The sequence below is a fragment of the Dromaius novaehollandiae genome, chromosome 4 (genome assembly GCF_036370855.1).
Source record: "Dromaius novaehollandiae isolate bDroNov1 chromosome 4, bDroNov1.hap1, whole genome shotgun sequence".
Lineage (NCBI taxonomy): Eukaryota > Metazoa > Chordata > Aves > Casuariiformes > Dromaiidae > Dromaius > Dromaius novaehollandiae.
Window position 1 is genome coordinate 52,558,357 of NC_088101.1, and position 26,140 is coordinate 52,584,496.

Below are 26,140 nucleotides of genomic sequence, written 5' to 3' on the forward strand. Positions count from 1 at the left end.
GCTTCAAATTGAGGTTTCAAAAAGTGGACTGATTTTAAGGGCAATCAACAACATCCCAAAACACATGTTCTAAGTAGTAAAATATTCTGTATCAGATAAAAATCAAGTCGTTTAATCCACTTAAAGTTCCACACACACCCCCCGGCCCCCCAAAAGAGTTGTCTCCTGACCTAGTTAGAGAGAGTCAGGACAATATCACCTTGGGTTTAACAAACAAACAAAAAAACCCGAAAGCAAACAAAAAACGCACCATACAAATACACACACACACACACCCCAAAACACCACACACAGAAAACAACCAAACACCCACAGGGACACCATGTTTGAGCAGACTAGCATTTACATAAGCTGTAACTGGGAGTCACCACAAGAATGTAAGAGTTCATGGTTTTAATATAGCCTACTTTGTAATAACCAATTAGATAATCTCATTTTATTACAAATTAAAGTTTCACAGATTACAATTATGCAAGTACTATTAGGCCATGTTTATTAGTTCTGCTCAGATGACAGAGGTGCCTACAAAATACTGCTAGCAGGGAGAGTATAGCTGGTCAAGCAGTGGGTCCCCTGTAAACATCACATAAGACTGTTTGATTCAGTGGTTGGAGTCAACTCCTGGCTTTTTCCCACATAGCCAGATCTTGGACTAACTAAACCTATGGTGGTAATTGATACTGCTTGCAGATAACTGCACAAAACCTATTCATAAGCAACCATATACTCTTCCCAGGCTATTGGTTTATGCTTAGCACTGTTTTTCAAGTACCTTACAAGACCAGAGAGCTGTCCCTTAACATATAAGCCAGATATACATGGGTTTATCCGCAGAAGATGTCATGTTACACATGTCTACATAACAGAGCTAGCACATTAATGGCTCATCATGTGGAAGGATAAAGCATTTTAATGCCAAAACAAGTCTAACTTGTTTCAGTAAAACTCTATACGCGTAATGCAGTGTCTGCCACTCCTTCAACAGTAAGCAGAAACATACACTGAGAACATGACTCAGAACAAGTTAATGACTAGCCTACCTCTAAACATTCACAGCATTAGAAATATTCAAGAGCATGCTTGTACTCACAGAAACCAACATCTACTCTATAGGAAATAGGAAACAGATCACTAAGACTTGTCTCTGCTAGGAAAAAATGAATTAAAAATAGAAGGTCAAGGCTGCTTGTTTCAATGCACTTGTTTCAGGGACCTTATCCAAAGTCAGCCTCTAGATTGCCTAGTTTTCCCACCTCTGGAGCTAGCCTGAGGAAGGTCATGCTATTTAGCTCACAACCAGTCACAGATGATCTTTGTAATGCCATGCATCAGTACCATGTTTAACATGCTACAATGCCTATTTCAGGTGAAGTATCACATTCCAAGCTATTTTTTGGCAACAGTCAAACTTGTTTTCTTCTCATCTGAACTACTACTATTTTGTTTACATACCCTATTACTTAGCACCACAAAAGCAGTTTTTGCAGGGCCTGAGGCATGCACTAAATCTGAGGGTGAGACTTCTGAGAGACAGCACACAGATACAGGACTGACTGACTGCATTGTCCTTCAAGAAAACACAGCCACTCTGTTGCAGGCTATTAAAAGACCAAATCAGTTCTCCTGAGTTTACTGAAGTAAAGAGAGGGAAACAGAACCAATTTATGGTCCTGCTTACTTAGCTCTTCTTTCCAAAGTAAAAAGAAACTAACTCAATTTCCAAAGCTCAGTAATAAGTTTCCACTGAAAAACACTCAGCTCCTTGTGTGAAGACCATCATGAGTTCAACATTATTATCTAGAGATGCTGTGAAACATGCCAATGCTGCCAATCAGAAGTCATCTACTAGGCAACATTATGGTATTGGTCTACATTTTGTTTCAGAACAAAAGGATTTCACACACTTAAACTGCACAAATATTTCACTATTGGGGGCGGGGGGAGCATCAAGATTTTAAACAGTTTGGGCAAAGGGTCCTTATCCAGAATGTGTGCGCCGTAGCAGGAAGAGTTCTGCTCACAGCAAACTTCTCTAAGAAGCAACTGCTACAGTACTAGTCACTCCAGTCACCAGATGTTTCAGTCTCAGAACTGGAATGCTTGACTGATTTCATGCAAGCTATTTGAATGGGATCTAACTAACAGATAAGCCTAGTACAGAGGCAAGTGCTCAAAACAGTTGCAAGTTTCACCAAAGTGTTTTTGAGGGACGAGGCAATAAAGTTGCATTAATGCCAAGAACAAGCTTAGGTTACTGGGAGTGTGTGTGTGCATGCACGCACTTCAGCCATTGCGGCATGTCAAGGAGTTGCAAGCAGCCAACCCATTTTGCAGCAAGTCTTGGCATTGGTTTGGAATAGCAGCATCCAAAGGAGCCAGGTTTTTTTTTTTTTCCTATGGAAGAGTCCTGTATTACCCAGTCTATCAACGCCCATTTATGTCATGTAACACAAATGAGAACTTCTATTCAAGACATGGGCTTGCTCCTTGTTGATAAAGGCTGCCTCTGATTAGCAGTACTGTCCAAGTGTGTGGCTGTTTCCACCATGCCCCAGAGGCAAGAGAGCTAATTTCTGTTTTTCTGAGAAAAACAGTTTTCCTGAGAAGGCAAGCAATGCCTAAGTTACTAATATGCATATTCTGAGCAGCAAGAAGTATAAACTAAAATTCTCAGACCTGCCAAATAATTTTAAGCAATCTAATCCCTAGGTAAGCACACAACAGAAACTGATTACTTAACATTAGACATGCACTTGTCTCTAACAAGCTACTCTTGAAAAAGACAAGACAAGCTGGAGTAATTATCAGAGGAACATAAGGAGGTTTAAAAGTTACTTCATAAGTGGAATAGCGCTCTCCATATTCAAATGTTTTTCTTCAGAAAAACACCAAAGTTGCAAATCCAAACTCATGCCACAAGAGGATGCAGATATGCTAGTGTTCATCTATATGCTATCTTTCTACACGTTCTAGCCAAACTTGACCCAAATAGCAGTATTTGCATTTTTAAAGACATATATATATTTGATAGCCATGCAGCTTGCAATCTTAAAATCAATAGCCAAAGTTGCTCAAATATCTATCACCAACTGGAAGAGCAATCTGCAGACAGAACCACACCTGCCTGCAGTTACAGACACGATTAAGGGTGCACCTGAGCTTTGCAGAGATACAGCTGTAATGCCTTACTGTTAGCATTATTGTAACACAGTAAAATTCCTAACAATAATATAACACACAATTCAGTATAGTGCAATTCTTGGCAATACAGTCTCACACTAGTTAGACTTATTAAGAATTACTCTTCATGAATCTTATCTTCCTTCCTACAGACAATGGATTCAAGCGTATTCCAAGTAGAGATTCTCACTGGTGCCTCTAAAAAAATTCCCCCCCCCCCCCCATAAAAGATTAGGTCGGTAGCTTTGAAGACATTAGTGTTTCTTACAGGGAAATGGGATTGTATTATATATTCTTTGAAGACTGTACTCCACGTTTTAATTGTTACATCTACTTTAGAAGCAAGCCGATACTTTCGGTAGCTCTCTGAACCGACTTCCAGCTCAGCATACAATCTTTATGTTCACTCAGTGATGGGTGCCGACCTGCCAAATCAAAGCTTTCCAAAGATGGGAAGCAACAGGGAACAGCAATACGCAGAATATTTTTTCCTCCTGTAAGAAGTTCGAGACTCATCTGATCATTTGGAAATCCTACTCCAATCACTGGCTTCATTTGACTTTGTCAAACGCCAAACAAGCAAGTCAAAAGTCTGCAGATCTCTTATTGCCAGAGTTAAGCAGAAGCATATTTAGAATTCAAAATTAAAATCATTAATGAACAGGTAGATCTACGATTCAAAACAGTAGAGAAGTGGAATTGCCTTGTGCTGAGCCTTTTTGGAAAACACTGCTGACTCCTGCTGTCCTTTTAACATCTTTTCTGATTAAACAATACATTATCTGAAATCAGTGTTTGGTATTTTTCTGCTCTGGAAATAACAATCCCATCTTAATAAGTCTATAAGAGAATGGAAAGTACACAAAGCAAGGTCCTAAACAAGTTTATTTAGGGAGACACTGAACCCCAAATACCATATTACACTCTTGTTACTGTTATAAAAGTACCAGTTTTAGCACGTGCTTTAAGTTTACTTCAATATGCATATTCTGATTTGATAACATAATATTGTTAACTGTACCAAATTGTAGTCAGGGGCTGTATTTCCCAACTGCCAATGATCAAGCCAGACAGATTTTGGTCATTTCAATCTAGGTCCTCAAAGTTTGAGATATACTAACATGTTCAGCTGCTTTTCATTTGAGTTTTATTATTAGTAAATCTTTCTATTAAAATGCATTCTCTGAAGAGGCAAGAAAAAAAAAAAGTGCTGTTCTACCCATCTTACTTTGACAAGAGAGCTGATGTTAATTAGTGCAATATGGATCAGTTACGCTTTAAGTAGTTCAGCATAGTCTCCTACTACAGGATGATTTCAGTCACAAAAATCAAGCAGTGATGAGCTAATTTAGCTTGAAGAGGTAAGGGCAGGGAGCCTGGAGACTGCCAAAAGCCTCCAGTCTTAAGCAAGTAAGTGTTTGTCACTGGTTCTGTGGCTAGGTACAAGCCACTGTTTTACTATCTTCCAATGCAAAACCCCCCCAAGTCCCCTTAAGCCTATACTAAGTAGCAAGACCCTTTATGGCTGGAAAACTTTTACTATAATTTCATCTGGCCACCAGAACACACTGCTCTGAAAGTCTTTTCCACACACTGTCTTAATAGCTGCTGTCAGAATTGGGAAAGCTCACTGAAACACACAGGAGCTAGTCTCTTGTCCTTACACTACATGTGTTCCTTGAAAAGAGACACTTCAGAAATTACCAAGTTGCCAGAACATATCTGTTTCTCTCCTTTGCATAATTCTAATAGCAAACCATTACTTGCTACATTTTCACTATAACACTAAGAAGTGTCAATGAACTTACTATACAGCACACTGGAAAGACATTTAAGTAAGAAAAAAATGGTATTAAAAACTTTTGAAAGAAGCGGCCAGCTAATACTTTATTCTTCAATTTCATAATATGAAATATTGCAAAGAAACTGCCTGTTTTGTGGCTATAACAGGAGTCTGCTTTGTCAAAGTTCACAGAAGTTCACCTACTCCAAGCTTCAGACTGCTCTACACCACATTTCTTTACATTAGTTTGTAGTTACATCTGCTCTTGATGTGGCATTAAGATCACTTGGTTTTGTGCTCGATTGCATTGATTTAGGAGAACTAGATGTAGTTTATCCACATAAGTATCTGTGGTAATGGGAGACTTCAGCTGCAACTATATCAGAACAAATCAACTATTGCGATCATCAACAGTAATGCAAGATTCCTCTAATCCCTTCCCCTTCAAAGAAGCAGTTAGAAAAAGCCATGATTCAACTAATCCATGACACAGGGAAAGAAGCTGTCACCCTTACATTCCTACATCTTATAAGCATCTCTCTTGAAGATCACAGCTATTCAAACCTGTCTCCTTCCTTCAGGAAAGGAAATATGTTATGCATCCTGAAGAAATACAGAAACGCTCTTGAAGGAATCAAGTCAACAGTAAAATCTTGATTCTGTAGTAAAGCAGCAAACTGATAAAACTGCTTTTCAAGAAACTCTAGGTAATCATTTGCCTAAATTTGCTTCTAAGCAACCGTTTCTCCCAGTTAGACTGTTTCCTTCTCTTCACTATTAAGAAAAAAAAAAAAAATACTATCACCCAACTGCAACACTGTCTCTACAAAAACACAAACAAACCATAAGACAAAAGCTAAGCTACGATATCCAGAGTTCAGGAGATAGCTGCTTTAACTTCAGCTTAATCTATGGTTGGGATCCCTTGGCAGGACTACTATATATTCCCATGAATCATTTCACCACAGTTACTACCCTCTTCTTGCTTGTAACCTGATACAAAGTCCCATCTGTCAGCTGTAAGTTAAATATTGTAACAGAAGAGTTCTAGCCTAATCAACCTACTCCAGCATAGGTACTGCAGCTCCAAGACCTAACTTAATAGGTCATCACCTAACCACATGGCTGAGGAGTCAAAGCTACATTGGGTGTATTTTAACATTCACAGGTTTCCCACCGCTCAGATCAGAAGCTCAGTTCTCAGAACAAAGCCTGTTTCTCCCATGCTCGTTACCACCACAATGCCCTTAACCCTCAAAGCAGAGAAATAATTCAGAAAGGCAAGAAACAAGTTCAAGCCGGATTTCAGAAAAGTGCTCACCTTGAAGTGTAGAGACCACCACACCACAAGGTTAGAAGCACTAAGTCAGTGGTCACGCTATCTCAATGTCTAAGCTTCAAAATACAATGAATGACAGCATCAAGTGACACTTACCTCTACTTCCACAGACTGCATTGCTAAATCACATGGTGGTTTTAACGCTTTAGGTCTTGTTGCATACCAGTAAGTAGTGAGAGCTGCAAAAGCACCGAAACCCATCAGCGTGTTTGTTGGAAGGGTGCGCACATACTGCCTGACGTCACCGAGCTCCGGCATTCGCAGATGTCTAAACAATTCATGTGCTTGCATTGTAGTTTAACGTGGTCGTCCTGATGCTGGAGCCTGTTGACATAAGAGAAAAGTTATACATGGAGATCTGAAATTCCCTTTTGATTCACTGTTGTGGGAGAGCTATGCATGCTTTGTTCTACTGGCTTCCCACTATCAAAATAATTTTTTCCTGAAACTAAGTAGGCAATACCTTCAGACATTCATAATGCAATTAAGTAATAATTAATTACCAGCTCTAGAAAAACGCTGGAGCTGACAGAAGGCAGTTTCTTCAGGTTTTAAATACTGCTTTAACAGATGCTGCGTTTTAACAGAACTTTTGCCTCGCTTTTTGAAGAACAGCATCTGACACATGTAAAACAGTTACTTGTAGAGTAGCTGCACCGTACGTGTCAAAGAGGGAAGGGGCAGGGGGGAGGAGGGCTATGGGAGACATGACTTTCCTTGCATTAAAGTAATAGAATTGCACCATAAGAATATCCCAGTTCTACAGTAGCACAGTAGTAAGCAGGATTTTTAATCTCTTAAATGCAATAAAATAACCTCTGTCTTCCCTACTCGCCCTTCAGTCATGCACAGAAAGCTCACTGCAGCAAGCTGCCTTCACAGCTGACATCTTTCCATTGCACCACTATATTAGCTAGCTTCCTATTTCTCCCAGCATGACACCAACAGCTCATCTTTGGTCATAAAGCAGAATAAAGCAATATCTGAAGAGGTTTAAGGCAGCACCACAGCAATATAAACAAGCACAGGAAGCACATTTTATTTGTCACGTTCACACAGAAGAAGAGCTAAGAGGAGCCTACAACTCGCCAGTGCCTCCGTGTTAGCTGACATGGATATTCCACAGCAAGAACGGACCATGGAAAAAAGCACTGCAGTCAGCTCAGCTGGCGCTTTCCTCCACAGCCAAGGTCTCCCAGGACGTTCGTCACATGCTGAATCCGGCGGCTCCTGCCCACTAGGTTAGAGGTGAGCGGCAGGCAGGCAGCCTGCCCCGGGCCAATTGCAGCCCGCCTCGCATCACCCCACCGCGCCGACGGGCGACCGCCAGCCTGCGCCTCGCGGGAACTCGCGCCTGGCAGCGGCGCTGGCGGATGCCTGTCACCAGCTCTGCCTCCTACCCGCGGAGGCAGGCTGACAACAGGCTCCGGGGGCGGGAGGGGGGGATAAGAACAGCAACGGCTATTTGTGTTAAATCCCCTTTGCTTGAAGGGCTGCAAGTTATTTATTCCAGAAGATTTAGGTCAAACCATTTCCTACAGACAATAGAGTTAGTTAAAAAGCAAACAAAAACCCAGCACGCACTGAGGAACGCCAGACACGTTTAAATAGCTAGAACGCGCTGCGCAACGACACGCTACCGGAAGACAGCAGGGAGGCGGGCCGCCGAAATCCAGTCAGGCAGCTACATGCATATTAGCTTTAAAACCAACTATGCCAGGTTAAGATTTCACATTTCTACAGAAAAGTCTCATGCCTACAATCTGCTGTTGAAATCTTCACTGTTGCAATCAGTTATTCAACTGGGTAACAGGAGAGTTGTCTAGTTCATAAAAAGTCTAATCAGTATTTGGACAAGGATTTGCTAGAGACTGCAAAAAAGCCATAGAAATAGTCCAAAGGGCCCATGCTTTCACAACAGGAGCAGAAGGGGAAAGGACCAGGCTGAAACAAGGGTGTGGGTGGTGCTAGGCTGGAACTGGGTTCCACCTCTGCCAGGGCCACCAACCCCTTGAAAGGCCCATAGCCTGCGGGCACCTCGGAGCCTCCCTCTCCCCCCCTTGCCCTTGCTTTTACAGCACAGCCTCGGGGTACAGCACTGCATCACCTAGAGCAAAAAGCCTTCATTTCACCCATTCATACTGCGACACACAGCAGACTACATCTAAAATCTGCAACAAGTTGAACTGAACCAGGGGAAGGTAAAAGAAGAGCTCTAAGTGCATTAGGAAGAAATCTTTTCATCTTTCCTTGGCAGGGAGGAGGAGAGGGGGGAAAGGAAAACCCACAAACAAAACCATACTACTGACTCAATAGGAGGATTACCATGTTCTTGTGTTTTAGGTATAAAATCATGCTCCTATCTCTTCAGGTTTTAAAGATACATAGATGAAGGAAAGCAAGAATAAGAAAAGCCTTTCCAGCAACAGGCTTAGCTAATAAGCCAGTTTTAGGTATCCTAGTATATATCATATTATGAAATGGGGGGAGGAGGGTAAGAGCAAGCTTAGCTCTTTCCTCCAAGCCACACAATAACCACCTCTGACTTTTAAAGAACAGATATTTGATTCCCTTTCTACATTAGTCATGATGTGTCCTGCATATGTATTATATGATTTAGGAAGGCAACGTAATTAGAGAACTACTATTTCAAAAGGCTGCTGTGCTACTACAGCTGAAGAGAATAAGTAAGTTCACTTCATTCAAATAAAAGCCCTGTCGTAATCAAAGAGTTGGTATGATTTAGGACTAGGTAAAGAGAAAAAAAACTCACCTATTTTCATTTTCTTAAACAGCTTTTGTAGAACAACATAACAAAAATTAAGACTCCTTCAACATAAACAGTAAAATACATTACATAGCTTCAATAAAGCCATGATATAACTGCTTAAGAATGTTTTATTGCACCTTCTGCCTCATCCACACACAAAAAACCTCAAAACACACAGGGTTAGAACAAAGTTTTCTGCAAGATCAAGCAATTCCTAGCTTTTACACTACCTGCTAACTCCTATCAACTCTTATTTTCTGTACTTAAGACAAAACCAGAGGCAACAGGGAGAACGGTGTCACATTTACAAACATGCCAAACCAAAACATCCCCTCAAAACAGACAGGAGGTTTCAATGCCTCTCAGCCTTCTCCATCCATCCCCGCATTTGCTTGGCCCATGCTCCAATTACATCTGACCTTCCAGGGTCTTTCCCAAGACTAAGGGGAGGAGGTAGAGCCTTTAGGTCTAGAGACAGAGACCCTCTGAGGGGACTAGGATCTAGCTTTCCGTTCCTTTCCTCAGGAGCGCTGTACTCAGCTGGGTCTGCTCACCAAGATGAGCAAAACAGTCTAGCAATACTTCACGGAATTCACTCCCCTCTGTCACAAGTTAGTCTGGGTGCTGAAGAGTGGAAATAAGAGACCTTTCAGTTTAGACAGTATACTCGTGCCTAGACTCTCCCAAATCACTATCTACATGCCTCCATATTTTTGGGTTTCATTAAGATCTTCCCCTCCACGCCCTTCATTTCAACCATTGGTAGACTAAAGAAAGTGATCAGTAAGCTATTAACTTTTGCTGCATATCAGCATGAACCATCCACTTGGAAAAAAGCACCAAGTACCTTGCCACAGGAAACCTAACACTTAAGGAGGCAGAGTTGCACTAGGCTAACAAGACTAATTGACTCAAGTGGTAGTAATACCATGCTTTTTGCAGACTTAAGTACTGCAATTACTCCTTATCCAAATGGGATCTGCACTGGAAGTACTGTACTGAGAAACTTGGTCCTAGCATGAGACAGTATGTAGCAACTGATTGCAAGTCATCAATGGAGACCCAAAGGAAGCAGATCCCTGATAAGAAAGGCCAGTCTTTGACACTCAAGTTGCTACCTGTAGCAACAAACCTGGAACAGAATGGACAATATTTGAGAATCTCAAAATACAAGAGGCTCTAAAGAGCAACAGGACAGAAGAACTACTTCAGAGATCATTACCTGTCCTGGCCACATCCAAGGAAACTGCAGTTCCCAGTATTCAGCCTTTGAAAGTATCCCTTTGAATTCATCATATCAGTTCAGTTAGAGTCCTGCACCACTCGGACAAAGAAAGCTCTCTTTTCACACACACAAACCCAGCAACACCCAAGACTCATTCTTCACAGCACAGCCAGTATCTCAAGGCAACGACCCAAGTTGGCAAAACTCAGTCATTCTTTGCTGCTCCTCCTCTCAGCGCACAATGGGCTATTTACAGAGGGCAGCAGCCTCCCCATTGTCTATCCATAGCCAGACATCGTTCGAGTGTAAGGGAAGAGAACAGGAGAGCAGCCGTCAGCTCCTTTATTGCTAAAAAAACAACCCCCGAGAACCAATGGCTTCTCTTGATCTCCACCCTTATATTTAGATGAGCAGTAGACCAGCACTGAGGTAGCCTGCAATACAGGAAAGTTCACCACATAGTATAAAAGGAGAGAATGCATTATTTCTATGGCCCCTTACAGGCCAAAGAAAGCCACAAGGTAAATTACCTATCTTTTATCATGAGCAATAGGGCCCTAAAGTTCTCTAAATGTTTTTACTTTGACATGCTGGAATTGGGGACCAGTCACCTATATACCTTCATGTTATCCTAGTAACCATTAGCCATTACAGTTTGTTGTTTTTACTGTTGCAGGTTACTCTGTAGAGCTCCCAAGGACCTCTGCAGTACTGAAGTCCTTCTCCACTCATCCTTTAAAAGGGCAAGTGCAACATCATATTCTACCTTCTTTATTTACTAAAAGAGAGCGTGCAACAAATAGCTTCGGCTATTGACAAGAGAAATCCTTTTGTCTGAATAAAACATAATCCTAATCTGATGGTGCAATTTATAATCAGCTTAAATTTAAATCAGTCCAACCCATCCTAGACACCTGTTCCCGCAACCCATTTTGTGCTTGCCCAGCACTCATCTGGTTGCACAGTCAGATTAGGGAGATGATCTAGCACAGAACAATTTGCCTGGAATAGTTTTGATCCTCATTCTCAGCTAGATCAACTGTCTTGTTTTGATGCCCAGATAGCCATTAGCTCCCTGGAGGAAACAGGACAGCATAGCTGAGGGAAGGAAGGGATGGGCAGTTGTAACACTGCATCTTAAGCATGCAACTCTAAATACACTGGATGCAAGTCCTCCCAGGATTTTCTCCTCTGCCCCAGAATAAAGGAAGTAACTTGACTGAGGTCTTACAGCTACCTACAACACAGCCAAAACTGCAACCAGAAGGGAAGCCACAACCACCCTCACAATGCTGCAGAGGAACACAGGTTAACCGAGACCTGAAGGGCATTCCCCAGTTTAAGCCTCCCATAACATTAACTCTACAACCAGATGTCTCACACAGTGCAGCTGAAGGTTGTCACATATGACACATGGGTCTGGCCTCAACCACAAAGGCCCTTCCAGAACAAAGGAAATATCTTTTTATTTAGGAGGAGCTCCATTGTTGGATTGTGGTATGGTCTAATCCACTACTCTACCTTCACCCTCCTCCAAATTAAAAACCTAAATCTCTCTTTTTACCTGATGTGGCTTAGACTCCCCCTCAACCAGGTTTCAGAGCTATAAACCCTCCTATACAGCAGTAATTGCCAGATTCACTTTCCTGCAAAGGTGAAGAGGGAGAAACTGAAAACCTGTTACTGAGGAACCCATCCCACACCTAGGCAGCAGCCAGGAAACCTCCACTGTTCACCCACCTCCACCCTGCCACAACACCTCCACAGCCAGGCTCAGAGCAAATACTGCCAGCATCATGCAGCAGTTCAGGTTGCCTTTGATGGTTCAGCTTCTGCTCCTGCATTTGGGACAAGCCAGGGGACTGAAGGGAAGCTGGATGCAAGCTAGATTCGATCCCCATCAGTTGACGAATGGCGATTTACCTTATTAAGATGCAACTGAAGAAATTAAGACTCTTGCTGCAGCCTTTAAGGAGTGCTACATCTGACACTGATGTGTCAAGGCTCTGCCCCTCTGCAAGGGAAGTCACAACCCTGTCCTCCGATGTTTGGCTGCAACCCTCTCACAATCACATGAAACACCTGTATTCTTGCCCCTTAATGACACCCAACAAGTAATACAAGCACGCACCAATGAAGTCACTGGAGTTTATTCAAGTTCAGGAGCTGAACAACATGACAAGAGCCAGCTCAGTATCCCTAAGAGTCTTTTAACTTAAGAGTCCTCTAGGTGCACTGGTAACACCATATATTACAGATGATCAATATGTCCCACTAAGACCCTTAAGACTATAATCAGTTTAAGACTTTCCTTTGATCTGTGCCTATATTCATCCTGGATCACTAAATAATCTTATCATTTTCAAAGACAGAAAAAGATGCTTAAAAATATCTATTTTGAAACCTAAGTTACTATTCCCATTAGAACTGCACCCCTACAGTTCTTAGTCATCAAGTTCTCCTGTGGCACTTGGGCAATTTGGGCATTCCTGTGTTAAGATCCCTCAATCCAAATACAGTTTAGACATAATTTACCTCTGTAGGGTGATCATCTACAAGCCAGCAGCTTCCCGGTGGTATTAACAGCTTGAAGAGATTATAATTTATTCATTCTAGTTCTTCCAGGAAAATGCTACTATTCAGTAAACCCAGTATGCACATCGAGTTAACACATGCTTCAAGTGCTTACCTGAGACTGTGCAAGAATTAATTTGTTGCCCATACTTCTGGCACCTTAAGTCTAGCAGAAGGGTAACTGGGTCAGGCACATTTAAGTGAGGTTGCATCACACAGGGTAGTGTTTACATTCCAAATCCTTACGAGGAAGTAAAAAAACTAAGATACACAACTTGTAACACTAGGACACCAGATAGATCAGCCAGTACTTACTAGAAGTGACTGGTTCACCAGACAGTGACCAGCACCACAAGAAACGGTAAGAGAAACCAAGCAACTCCTTGACCTCAGGTATTAAGGCATCACTATACTTCCTTCCAAGTCAGTGATACTAAGCATTTTCTTCCAGCTTTCCTAGGAAACTAATCCCTTCTCACTAGTCTATTAATACAATCCAAATGCAGAAGCCAGATTTTTAAAGCAAAGCACATGCACTATCAAACTAAAAAGCTTAAGAGTTTTGAATTTAAAAACTAATTCATACAAAAAGCCAGGAGTCTTCTACTGCAAACAGCCTTTTGCACAGGACAGTGTCATGCACTTCTGCTAAAAGCCTTTAACAAAAGCAATCCAACTATAAAAAGACTTTTCTCCAGAATCTGCAAAACTATGCAAGCTGTTTTCAGACAGTGATGAACAAGACATCAGTACTACTAAGAGCTTGAAATCAAAATGAGTGTTTTAGTATCATATTCTGTCATTTGAAGCTGAATGAACTCCCAACATAAAATGAAGGGCAGCAAGGGAGACCAGAAGCCTTTGTGATATCAAGTGTCCTAGCTTTAGATCAGACAGATCTGCAGAAATGCCAACTCCTCCACCTGTAGCCAGGTTTCATACTACTGCCTTTAAAGGTCAGCGCCGTACAGCAATGCTTCCTTTCCTGACAATAGTAAACTCTCATGCAATACCATTTATCAGTGGACAAGTTACCTCCCCTCCTATTTGTGAGGATTTCTGTGGAGTTACCACCAGTTATATTTAACATATAAAAATATTCAGTGTATTTTGACTTGTAGAGTAAGTTAGTACTACTTGGAAGGCATCTGTGATGCAAAGACTGTCTTCCTCATCCTATCAAAAGTCCATGATTTACTCAAGCAATGTCTCTGCTTCAACCAGAAGCTCCTTCTCCCTCACTGCTGCACATCTAAAAAATTTGGTGCTATTAGCCCTTATTGAGCCTGTTTCAGTCAACTGTATTCCTGAGACTAAGGAAAAGCCCTACTGTATTCTATTCTCACTTAGCCCAAAAGCGCTGCTCTCTTGGTGGGCAAGAGAGAAGAAACAGTTTACTTTTCCCCACTCACAATCAACAGACTCCAGAGAGACAGAAGATATAACCCACCTCTATCTCCTCCAAAATCTAAATGCAGTATTGATTTCCAGTGGATTGATCAGGTAGGAAAGTCAGCTACAGGGGCTTTACTCAAAAAAAAAAAACAAAAAATAACAAAAACACACACACACACACCCCACACAAAAAAAACACCACACCCACATCCACAGGAGAGTTACTTACCCAGATAACTATTAAAGAGAGTTTTCTTTCATTCCCTTTTGAATTACTAGTTTTGCTTTTCACCAATACCAACCTTGTACTTGCCCTTGAAGCTAAAGGCTGCTGGGGGTTTGCTTCTCAAGAATTGATGACCTACTTCCAACCTCACGTTGGCTGACTGGTAGTTGTTAAACAGTATCTTCCAAATTTAGAAGCTGCTTTTTACATTCACTATATTCGCTGCAGTTCTCAGAACAGACTAAGGCCATTTGCTCAAGACCTTGAATTGAGTACACTATATACAACAGCTATTTGTAATCACAAGCTTTACGTTTTCCATTAGCTGTTCTCAGATATTTTCATATTTGAATATAAGCAAGCAAGATATCTTTGAAGTCCAAAGAATCAGCCACTAACAGTATAGCTCCATTTCATTGTCCAGAAAACTTCTTTTTATGTTAAACAAACAAACACACCAACACAGTTATCGCTGATGAAGGAAGAAAATATATATGTATGCATATATGTATTTCTGTAAAGTTCATGCTTTCTTGCATCCAAGAGTTCTTGTATAATCTGAGAGCATATTCTGAAAGAGACAGCACTTCTCTCTGCAGAGCAATACAGATGAAAAACTTGCTAATAAACACATGGAGCAGCTTTCTTATGTAGGTACAGATCTAGAACCAGGGAGCTTCCAGTTACTTTAGACTTCACTCTTTCCTATCACAGGGTCTGACCAGCATATCTTGGACTCTACCCCAACAGACAGATGGGTTTAGATGGATTGAAAGGTCCAAAGGTGCTTCTGCAATACCCCAGACAGCCCACAGACTTGCTCTTCAGAAATTCAGAAGGCTTTAAGTGTTGTAATTCCTGTTCAGCAGGAAAGAAATGTACGTGCCTCAGAACAAAAGCACTGCTGAGCCAGGATAAGTCCTTATACTACAGCACTACAAGTCCTATGCAACAGGAGAAATAAAGCCTGAAAAGCCAAAGTCACTCAACCTTCCATTTAAGAGCACTTTGCCTCATGCTACATTGTACTGTTAAGAGTACATATTGCAGAAAAACAAACAAGAACTCCATGCTCCAAGCATGTGCTCTACTTGCACATAAGAGAAAAAACCCCTTTGAGATATACAAGACAGGGTTCAGCACCTAAATACTAACATTTCAGCTTAATATTCTGCACTGCATTCACTACCCTGTTCCCCATTTCTCAGTTTAAAGAGAAGAAGTACAGACCACAAAGTTATACTCCTGGAGAAGGTGCCGGCTGGGGCAGAGCACACGCCGAGGCTGGGGCTGTTCACCTCCCCTCAGCCGCGCTGTGCTACGGGAGCGCTGCAGTGCCCGGGCTGCAAACAATACTCCGCGCGGCGAGACTGTAGCAACACTTGGAGGAGGTCAGGGACGGCAGACCTAGCTTTTGTAAGAGCTTTTTGTGCTCGCTGGAAACGAAGCTGACTCAAGATTCTTACTGCAAAGGGACGCTTGTCTGTGCCTTTCAGGGAGGGAAGAACAGAGCCACAGAAACGCAGCCGAATTAGCCCAGCACGGAAAGCCCGCCTCGGGGCGCACGGCGAGCACCGCCGCGCCGCAGCGGACGCGCCTGGGCCGAGCTCCGCGGCACCCGGCCGCCCCCCGCCGCAGCGGGCAGCCCGGCGGGGCCCGGCGCCGCGAGCCCAGCTGACAGCGCGCCGCGCAGGCCGCCCCGGCCCTGCGGGAACGGCCCCGGCCCCGGCCCCGGCCCCGGCGGAGGCCGCCCGCCCCGGCGCGCTGCGGCCGGCGCCTCCCGCACAGCCGCGGGCGCCGCAGCCCCACAAGGCCCCTGGGCCCGGTCGGCGGCGTCGCCCCCCGCCCCACGGCGGCGGCACCCCCGAGCCCCGCTCACCTCCCCGTCCTGCGGCCACGACAAGCGAGGCGCTGTGCTCCGCGCTGCCGGCGCCGCCCTATTTAAGCGGCGCACGGCGGGAGCGGCGTGTGCGTGTGCGTGTGCCGAGCCCGCCCCCTCCGCCCCGCCGCCGCCGCCGCCGCCGGCGCTAGGGCCCCGCGCGGCCGCGCCGTCCCGCGCCGCCCCGCCCCGCCCGCGCCGCGGGGCCGCCCCGGGTCTTCCCCGGCGGCGGCGGCGGCGCGTTCCCGGGGGGCCGCTGGGAAGGCCCCGGCGCCGCCCGCCCGCCACGTCCCCTCACGTCCACCCCGAGGCCGCGGCGGGGAAGGGCGGCACGGCACCGGCGCCACGGTAATTTCGGTAGCCTCTGACAACGCGTAGCGCCGCCGCGTAGCGCGGCTCCGGTGCCCCTCAAGCTGCCGCCCTGCCCGAGGACGAAAGCCACGGCGCCACCGGTGCTACCGCGGGCTGTGCCAGGCTGAGCCTCCTCACTGCACCGGCACCGGCACCGGCACCGCACGCAGCCCCTAAGGAAAGCGTTATATTGTAACCAGGTGCTACTCCAGCACTTCCCAGTAGTCTGTCACTGGAGAGCCTGCGTGGATCCTTCTGACTAACCACCACCCTCACCAGTTGCCTTCTGCTCCTAATACTTGTTTGCTCTTAAGCTTTGGAAATATTGAAGGATGCAGAAAATCATTATATGCAGTATTTAGTTTTGGCAGCAGTCTGTTACCTCCAGTGCCAGGTAGCACCACAGCTAACGGCGGGCACTTCTGCCCGTCTCTGGGAGGAGCAGCCTTGCCAGTCACACACTGCTACAGCGACGGGTACAAAACCCTGCTGAGGTTGATGGATGCACTGTGCGTGCGGACACATAAATCACAGAAAGCAGAAACAAATAATAATAAGAGCGTGCTCACTAGACGGTGCAGCTCTTCACACCTCATGGGTCTGAGATGACAGCTCGTAAGGGAAGTTTTTCTTACAGCTTTGCAAAAGGCACCCGCATCTGGTATAAGTGTGATGGAAAGATCTATGCTTCAATTTGAAAGCATTCGACAAGGATGACGAACCTTTAATCCACTGGAAAAGCATCATCTCTTAATCACCACTAAATTTTGTTTGTAAGGGAATCACAGATTTGAGGTGCATTCTGATGAAACAGAGGAACTTGGGGTTATTTCAATGATCTCTGCCCTCAGATAGTTATCTTAGTTTGTTCTGTTTTGGCTGTGCACTTCATTAGCCCATTCAATTTGTAAATCATCAACCCAAATCTCAAAGTTCCACATATTGTACACTCTGCATTACACAGTTTTGAGTCTCCTGTGTTTCATGGATATTCTTGGGGTTATTTGAAGTGGGGGGTAGTTTAAAACTATACACTTTATTTACACACACACACGCGCATGCGCATGCACATATATATATATTTAATTTAATTGTCAGAGGGACTTCTATTTTACAGAGACACCACCATTTTATCCTCACGCTTCGCATCCTGCTGGAGTGTACTGGTTTCAGGACTTCCTACAAAACAGTTTTTAACAAAGGAAACAGGGAACTACTTATGTTTTTGTACACCGGAAGAGCGCAGCTGCTTTTGAAGTGAAATCTCCTGATAGTTCCCACTGAACTGCACTTAGGTTCACATTGTGGAGGGTCTCAGAAATGCAAAATAGATTCCTTTTTCATAAAAGGAAATGGAAGCATGTAACCCAGGAGTGCATCTAACACACTGCAGCTGCTAAGGGACACAGTGTCCACAGCCCAGCTAAAGCCAGCCTGCATTAAGGCCCGGAAGCACAGATAACATGGACATCAGCTACTCTGCAACAGTTTCACTCTGTCAATTTTGTTCCTATTGCACCACACTTCATGCTGATGTAGACACAGCCAGAATTTGTCAAGTGATTTCTGCATTCATCCATGGTTTTGGATGAAGACATCAAGTCATGTAGAAATACACCATCTCGGGCACCAATGACTTAATTCCTTTTCTGAGCACATCTAGCTTCCATCTGCCAACCACCAAAACTCATGATGTGTTTGTTTATGCTGCTAAATAATCCTTCATTATCATGACTCTTCTCCACATCTGAGTTCCCAAAGGCCACAAATCACATTTTTAGTCCCTTCCCAGGGAAACTTCCGTGGAATGACTTTCTCTTGTCTCCTATCGGACGGAGGGTTTCTAAAAAGTGTGTGTCTCACTTGGATGCACCCTTTTGTGAATCCTGTCATCAACATGAAAGTGCAAACCTCTCAGCTAAGTAATATTTGCATATGCATCTCACCAATGCCAAGTATCACCTCTCTATTCCTACTTGGCATTTACCTGATTATACATCCAGGGACCATGTTACTCTCCGGAATTGGCTTTATCCAGCAGATTGGAAGAGACAGGGGACCCAGGCTCAACCAAATTACTGAGAAAAACACATAGAATGTAGGGAAGAAGGAGCTGTAAATGGAGCAAACAAAACCTGTAATGATGATGCTATACTATCTTGCAGAGGGCAGTTAAGAAAACTGGCTCCTGTGGATCAAGGTGGGCTGGGACCCTTTAGCAACTATATATGCATATTTAATTATAATGGAGACATATCATCAATTCTTTTTAGCTGCACACAGGGCATATACACTCTAAGTCTATTTCCCTACAGAAAGCTGTTCTTATTAAGTATATTGGATAACTAAAATAGATAAGTAAGTAAAGAGATTCAAAAGCAGATTCTGGCTTCTTGATGCTGCACTGCATGCACAACGTCAGAATCACAGAATTGTTGACACTGGAAGGGACCCCTGGAGATCATCTAGTCCAACCCCCCTGGGCAGAGCAGGGTCACCTAGAGCAGGGTGCCTCAGGGCCATGTCCAGTTGGGTTTTGAGTATCTCCAAGGATGCAGACTCCACGACCTCTCTGGGCAACCTGTTCCAGTGTTCAACAACCTGCCCAGTAAAAAAGGTTTTTCTTATATTCAGATGGAATTTCCTGTGTTTCAGTTTGTGCCCGTTGCCTCTCATCCTGTCACTGGGCACCACTGAAAAGAGTCCAGCTCCATCTTCTTTACTCCCCCTCCCCATCAGGTATTTATACACATCAATAAAATCCCCCCAAGCCTTTTGTTTTCCAAGCTAAGCAGTCCCAGCTCTCTCAGCCTCTCTTCATTACGGCGCATGCTCCAGTCCCTTAATCATCTTTGTGGCTCTTTGCTGACCTCACTCCAGTATGTCCATCTCTCTCTTGTACTGGGGAGCCCAGTACTGGACCCAGCACTCCAGCTGTGGCCTCATCAAGGCTGAGTAGAGAGGACAGATCATCTCCCTCAACTCAACCTGCTGGCAATGCTTCCCCTTACGCAGCCCAGGATACCATTGGCCTTCTTTGCCCCAAGGGCATACTGCTAGCTCATGGTCAACTTGTTGTCCACCAGGACCCCCAGCTACTTCTTTGCAGAGCTGCCTTCCAGCAGGTCACCCCCCAGCATGTTATTCCTCCCCAGGTGCAGGACTCGGCACTTCCCTGTGTTGAACTTCACAAGGTTCCTGTCCGCCCATTTCTCCAGCCTGTCAGGGTCCCTCTGAATGGCAGCGCAGCCATCTGGCCTGTCAGCCACTCCTCCCCTCTGAAAACTTGCTGATGGTGCATTCTGTCCCTTCATCCAGGAATGAAGATGCTAAACAGTACTGGCCCCAGTATTGATCCCTGGGGTACATCACTAGCGACCAGCCTCCAGCTGGACTTTGTGCTGCTGATCACAATACTCTGAGCCTGGCAATTCAGCCAGTTTTCAATCTCCCTCACTGACCACTTATCTAGCCTGCACTTCATCAGCTTGTCTATGAGGATGTCATGAGAGACAGTGTCAGAAGCCTTGCTAAAGTCAAGAAAAGCAACATCCACTGCTCCCCCTCATCCACCAAGCCAGTCATCCCATAACAGAAAGCTACCAGGTTAGTCAGACATGATTTCCCCTTCATCAGGTTCCCTGCCCCGTTCAGCAGTGAGCCCAAGTTTTCCCTTGTCTTCCTTTTGCTGCTGACATATTTGCAGAAATCTTTCATGTTGCCCTTCATGTCCCTTGCCAGATCCAACTCCAGATGGGCATTGGCTTTCTTAACCCCATCCCTGCACACTCAGACAGTGTCTCCATATTTCTCTCTGGTCACCTGTCCCTGCTTCCACCTCTTGTACACTTCCTTTTTATGCCTGAGTTTAGTCAGGAGCTCCTTATTCATCCACGCAGGCCTCTTGATGCCCTTGTATGAGGGACGAGCCATTCTTGACCTTGGAAGAGGTGATCTTTGAAAGTGAACCAACTCTTCTGGGCTCTTCTTTTCTCTAGGGCCATTATGTTAACAGGGAAATTATGCTGTTAGTAGGAAGATGATTCAACAGAGACAATTTCCACTTCAGGAATGTGTGGATACTTTAGAATTTTTTAGACAAGTATTTGCTTTTCCCAGTAATATTGTTATTGAATTATCATATGTATATTAACTATCATTGCTGAAGGAAATTAAGCACCTGCCAGACAATCACTCAGCTTTATTCTTCTCACTTTGATTTATGAGACATGCACGTCACTATACTGAATGAAGTCTCTCCTCTTTGAGAGCCATCCCAAGTGTATCATTTTTATACAAAACAAACTGTCTAGCCTTCTGCTGTACTGTAACTCCATCTGCTTACACTTGCTTGGAATCTCAAGAGAAAAAAAACAAAGAAATGTTTTGTAAAGACGCGCTTTAAAATGTCTAGTGTATAGTGCAATTAAAAAATACGAGCTACTGGATCCTTGGAGCAGACATAGTTACTTATGTCTTTTCAGCCCTCTCTCTAGTGGAAGACTGAATGGAATAATTTCCATTTTGCATTTGTAAGTGTTTTTTACTCTCAAGAAAGGGATAAGTCCTGACAGCAATTGCCAGGAGGCAGCAAGAGGGAAGCTGTTCCATACAGGACAATGAGCAAGGAGCTGTAGGTGACTCCAGCAGAGGCAATGCCCTCCCTGCCAGGGCGCAGTCCCGCAGCACAGAGGCAGGGAGGGCAGACGACAGCCTGGACAAGGCTGCCAGGCAGCCTGGACAAGGCAAGGTGATGGTCACGGCCAGGGTCCATCCAAGGGGCCCAACGGGGAACGGCAGGAGATGGCACTAGAAACAGGACTAGAGGCAAGGCTGGGATGCAGGTCCAGGGCTCATCCAGGAGACAGGGCTGGAGACAAGCTGCTTACAGCATAGCTCCAGGCTCTATCCAGGAAAACCAGTCAGGAAGGTGGGACAGCAGGAGAAAGGACTGGGTGCAGTGGCACCTGTGACAGCTCCAGCCAGGTCTGGGTGCCCAGGCCTGAGCCTGAATGAAGCAGCCAGGTCACTGGGCAGAGGGTGCATGGGTGGGGGTCCCCAGTGCAGCTGGTCACAACCACTAAAGCCTTTTGGTGACCTCTCGTCCCTGACAGCAATACCAATGGGCCTCCACTCTTACAGAAATATATGGCATGTTTGTGGTTACAGGTCAGTTTGGGTATTCTTGCCCTACATTGAAAAAATATGGAATTGGGAAGTAAGTTTCTCAGATTACATGACAGTTAGAATTGGAAAAAAAAAGGTAACTTTTTTTTTTTTTTTTTTTTTAAAAAAAAGAAGGTTACTTCTGTGTGAGGAATAAGTCTAGAATAAGGTACTGTAGGCTTGCAACAGATGAACTAGTTTATTTAGCACAACTTCATCTGGTTTTTATGCCATTTTTTCCAGTTCTATGTCATTATATAGGTACTTTTTTATCTCAAGAAGTAACACATTATATCACGCACAAAAGCAAACATTCCAAAGGTAAGAGCCACAGAAGAGCCAAAGCTAAGAGAGACAAATTTACTTAGCCAGTACTCAAACAGACTGATGCCACAAATGAGCTGTACTGGTAGAGTTCTGGATAAAGGTTCACAAAGAACCAGCCTAAACTATGTTATGGTCGCATTCATTATAATGTTCTTCAGCTTAGGAAGTCATGAATTTAATGAGTTCCATGAAATGCAGGTCTTCTGAACAATGAGATACCTGAATAGGAAGACAAAATTTGTAGGAAATTCTCCATATACAAAAATAGAAAAAACCCTTAGCAAAATAGAAAGCCAGCCTAAAAATAGCAGACATATCTGTATAACATATTATTACTTTGTTGGTTTTGGAGGGTTTTTTTCTCTTTTTGTTGTATGAACAGGCAAAGCCCCCTTTTAGTTCACACTCAGAACATAAGAATTGCCATTTCCACAGCACTAGAGTGTCAGTTTGAATTCCAGAAAATATGGAGATGGAGGAATCTTATTAAAATCATATTCAGTAGAAGTAAAAAGAAGAGACCCTGTCCATAACTGATTCAGCTCTCTTACATCAGGCTGATAGAATGTTATTTCCTCAAATGACAAGGTACCTATATAATGACAAAGGACTGGAAAAAACAGCATAAAAGCAACCGCCAGATTAAATCGTACTAACTAAAGCCAGTTCATTTGGCAGAAGTCCTGTTTCCTACTCCAAACTTTTGTTTACATGGTGCATTTTTCCCCCTTCCTCCTCCATGCTGTACATAAAGAAATGTGAATATTCAGCAATGGGAAACAAAGAGATCATTGGGGAAGTAAGTCTACTACTTGCTTCATATTAACAATCAGCATGAAGCTTTTCAAATTTGAGAGTCATTTATACAAAACACAAACATAAGGATGTTTTGCTGTTTATTTTTGTCAATGTAGTACAAACAAGTCAAGCACACTCATTTATTGACTTTTCCCAGTCACTGTTCCTCAGTGCATTTTTTCTGAGGGTCAGTTAATGGCATCACACAAAAAAGATAAAAGGTTACATTCTTTACTGCTAAAGTCTACTTGAGAACAGGCACTACAAAGTAGAATAGAATCCGCATCATAGAAATAGGTAAATTGATAATGTTCAGCATGCTTAACTGAACATTCAGTAAACTATTATACAGAGATAATCAGAGCAAGAAGGTTCAGAAGTTAAATGTGTATTATGTTTAAACTCCAACTGAGTAATGAAGTATCTGTAGCGAGAAATAAAATACTCTAATCTTCAGCTGGAACATATCCTGAGTATAACGCTTGCTGACTGACAAAAGGAGTAAGCTGTTTTATTTGGTACAGCTTACAGTTCACCAGAATATGTTTAATACAAAAACTAACAGCAGTACCCAAAATAGTGCAAGACTACAGTATATTGGGAGTACTTGCTAGAAATGACCTCCAAATGCACAGCTTGTTTTCACATTCTTCACATATCTAAAACTCCACTCAACAATGAGCATTGGTGCACAAGTACAATTTCAGGCGCAGAAGCCAGCCTCATGTCATCGTAAGAAATATCTGCTTCTAAAGGATTTCTAAAGCTAAGTGTTCTCACTTCCCCAAACCTGCCAGCCAAATAGTGCATTCCACCAACTGTAAGGATTCATTTAGACTCCTTCAATTCAATGTTAGTGCCCACAGCATCCAAAAAGCAAACTGAGAAAGAACTGATGAGAATCAAGCTCTTTCTAAAAGAGCTTGTATAATGATCTTGATGCTTTTCATTTTATGTCAGTGCTTGACATTAAAAGAAGTTTCAGCAAACCTCCCTTCTTAGAAAACATTCATGCATACTTGAACACATGCATAATTCTGTCATTATCAAGTAACATACATGTCACAATAACTAAATGATGCATGCAAACAAAACTAGGTTTTGAAAGTATGGCCTTATGTCTCATCTATGTATGTCCATAAGCCAAACAAGGGGAGCCTGCAAATGCCAGTGAGAGATGACAGGACAGCAGGCCTTGCAGATTAGCAGCTGCATTGTTTCACCACAGAGACAAGACTCACAGGAGCCACCTGTGTAAGCCAGCACGTGTAAAAAGACACTTAATTTTATCATTTTGTCCCATTATATTCTCAGTTGCTACACCTCAGCCGGCACAGCTCCACACACGAACAAGCACAGACTTCTGAAAAATTCCTTCCAGTTCTCAAGTGAAGTAAGGCAGCCACGCTGAGCTCCCCCATAACACATTGCAGAAAGACTGGCTGCCCTGTCCCAGCACTTGAGAACTGTGGGAAGGGAGGACTAAGCACAACATGCTCAGGTTGGCAGCTGCAGTAACTCAGGTTTTAGCTTATATTCCTTCTTTGCTAAAGAACTGAGGTCACACACTCCCTCACACTTCACTACAAGTTTGTGTTTAGAAAGAATGAGAATTAGAGCCAACATACAGGTGAATGCGGGGGAAGATAAGCCTTGAGAATATTTTTAACGAAAGGCTTGGGAACGTGAATAAGATCAGCATGGCCAACATATGTACTCTGTTGTGGAATAGTTTCATGGGGTGTAAGCAAGCTACTTCTTCATTTGGAATAAAAGCCAATATCCAGGGACTGAAAGAACATCTTGCCAAGGCCCTTCATCATAAGTTACCTGTATGGATTGCCTCTTGAAATGGGTGGAAACAAATCCACCCTCCTCACTCTGCTGGTATGATTCACTGAGTTATGCTGCACAGTAAAGCAAATAGGCCTGGTTTTTGAATAACAACCTCCCCCCACCCACCCAATTCAGAACTCCCCTGCATAGGGAATAGACATGACAAATAGGCTAAATATGCCTTTTCTTGGTAAAAATATTATTAATAAGCAGAAAATAAGCATTGTTTGGCTTGTCTATGTCCTCATGAACCACCATTAATCAAATTATGTGTTGAGCACATATCCAGTTTCCTGCATAAAACAACTACTAATTACTGGCACAGTTTCCTTACCAGTAAGCACCAGACAACGTGGCATTTGGCATAGTGCATGGACCCAAGCCAGATTCAGAGATGGGGCGCTGAGTAGTTTCTTGAAATGAAGTTTCCCTGTCCCCACTGCCAAACAGCATGAGTGGTCAAGCCATGCACTTCCAGCCTGGAGCTTCCCTGGCCTGCACCACTGTCCTGCTTACAACACTTCCTTCTCAGCCAAGTTCCCAACTCCCCAGCTCAGAGACCTCAATTTATCACATGCTCCACTTTCATAGTGCCGGCCATTTCAGCCGTCACTGCCATTCTGCATCTCCTCACGCCAAGTCATGGCCCAGCCTGCACGGAGCGAGCTCTGGTGCAGCGCAGGAGCCTCTGCCCTCCACAGGAGCACACTCACCCCTGCCAGTTGCTCTCCCACACGGTTTGAAGGAGTTTCCAAATTTCCAGTTATATCAGTTTTCCCAATAAGAAGCTGATGTCACTTTCTGGGGGGTAGGGGCATGTCAAGCTCCACACCAAAAGAAGTTTAAACCAAATCAGAAGCAGCACTGGCTTAATATTAATTCATTTGTCTTTTTCCATTTTATGATACTTATACTTTTGTGATAATAAAGTCTGGGTTTTTATTGTAAGAATCAGTAAGGATGACGGCCCTTGCCTCTACCAAACTTCATGATCTCAATTAGGAAGCAGAAGTAGGACTCACCAACCAATTCTAGAAGCCCTAGATGCCACCATACAACTCAGTAAAATCATTGTTTTTAATGGTTAAAACCTGTTCACAACAGAGTTTTATAGTACCTCTGAAAATAAATGACCAGCCAGAAGCTGGGTCACTATTTAGACACATTTTTCACAAGGCAAATGCAGCATACGTATAAACTTCCTGGCTGAAGAGAGAAACAGAGTTGGGGGATAAGAAATTAAGAGACCAATAAGGTGGGTGAAGGAAGAAATGACTTTCAGTTCAAGTTA

The 26,140-nt window shown here is 43.6% G+C and overlaps 1 protein-coding gene across 3 annotated transcripts in view; it reads right to left on the minus strand.

Annotated features, from left to right (window-relative positions):
* ACSL1 (acyl-CoA synthetase long chain family member 1) overlaps positions 1-16,518 on the minus strand; it is a 43,309-nt gene extending 26,791 nt beyond the window's left edge. For 2 of the 3 annotated variants that reach the window (XM_064511041.1, XM_064511040.1), the window contains exons 1-2: positions 16,372-16,517; positions 6,399-6,626 (exon numbers count right to left, since the gene is read on the minus strand). In XM_064511041.1, the coding sequence (XP_064367111.1) occupies positions 6,399-6,593 (195 nt within the window). In that variant the 5' untranslated portion in view covers positions 6,594-6,626; positions 16,372-16,517. Of the gene's footprint in view, positions 1-6,398; positions 6,627-16,371 lie in introns of all 3 variants that reach the window. The other variant, XM_064511039.1, reaches the window with a different exon arrangement.
* Positions 16,519-26,140: the final 9,622 nt, after the last annotated feature.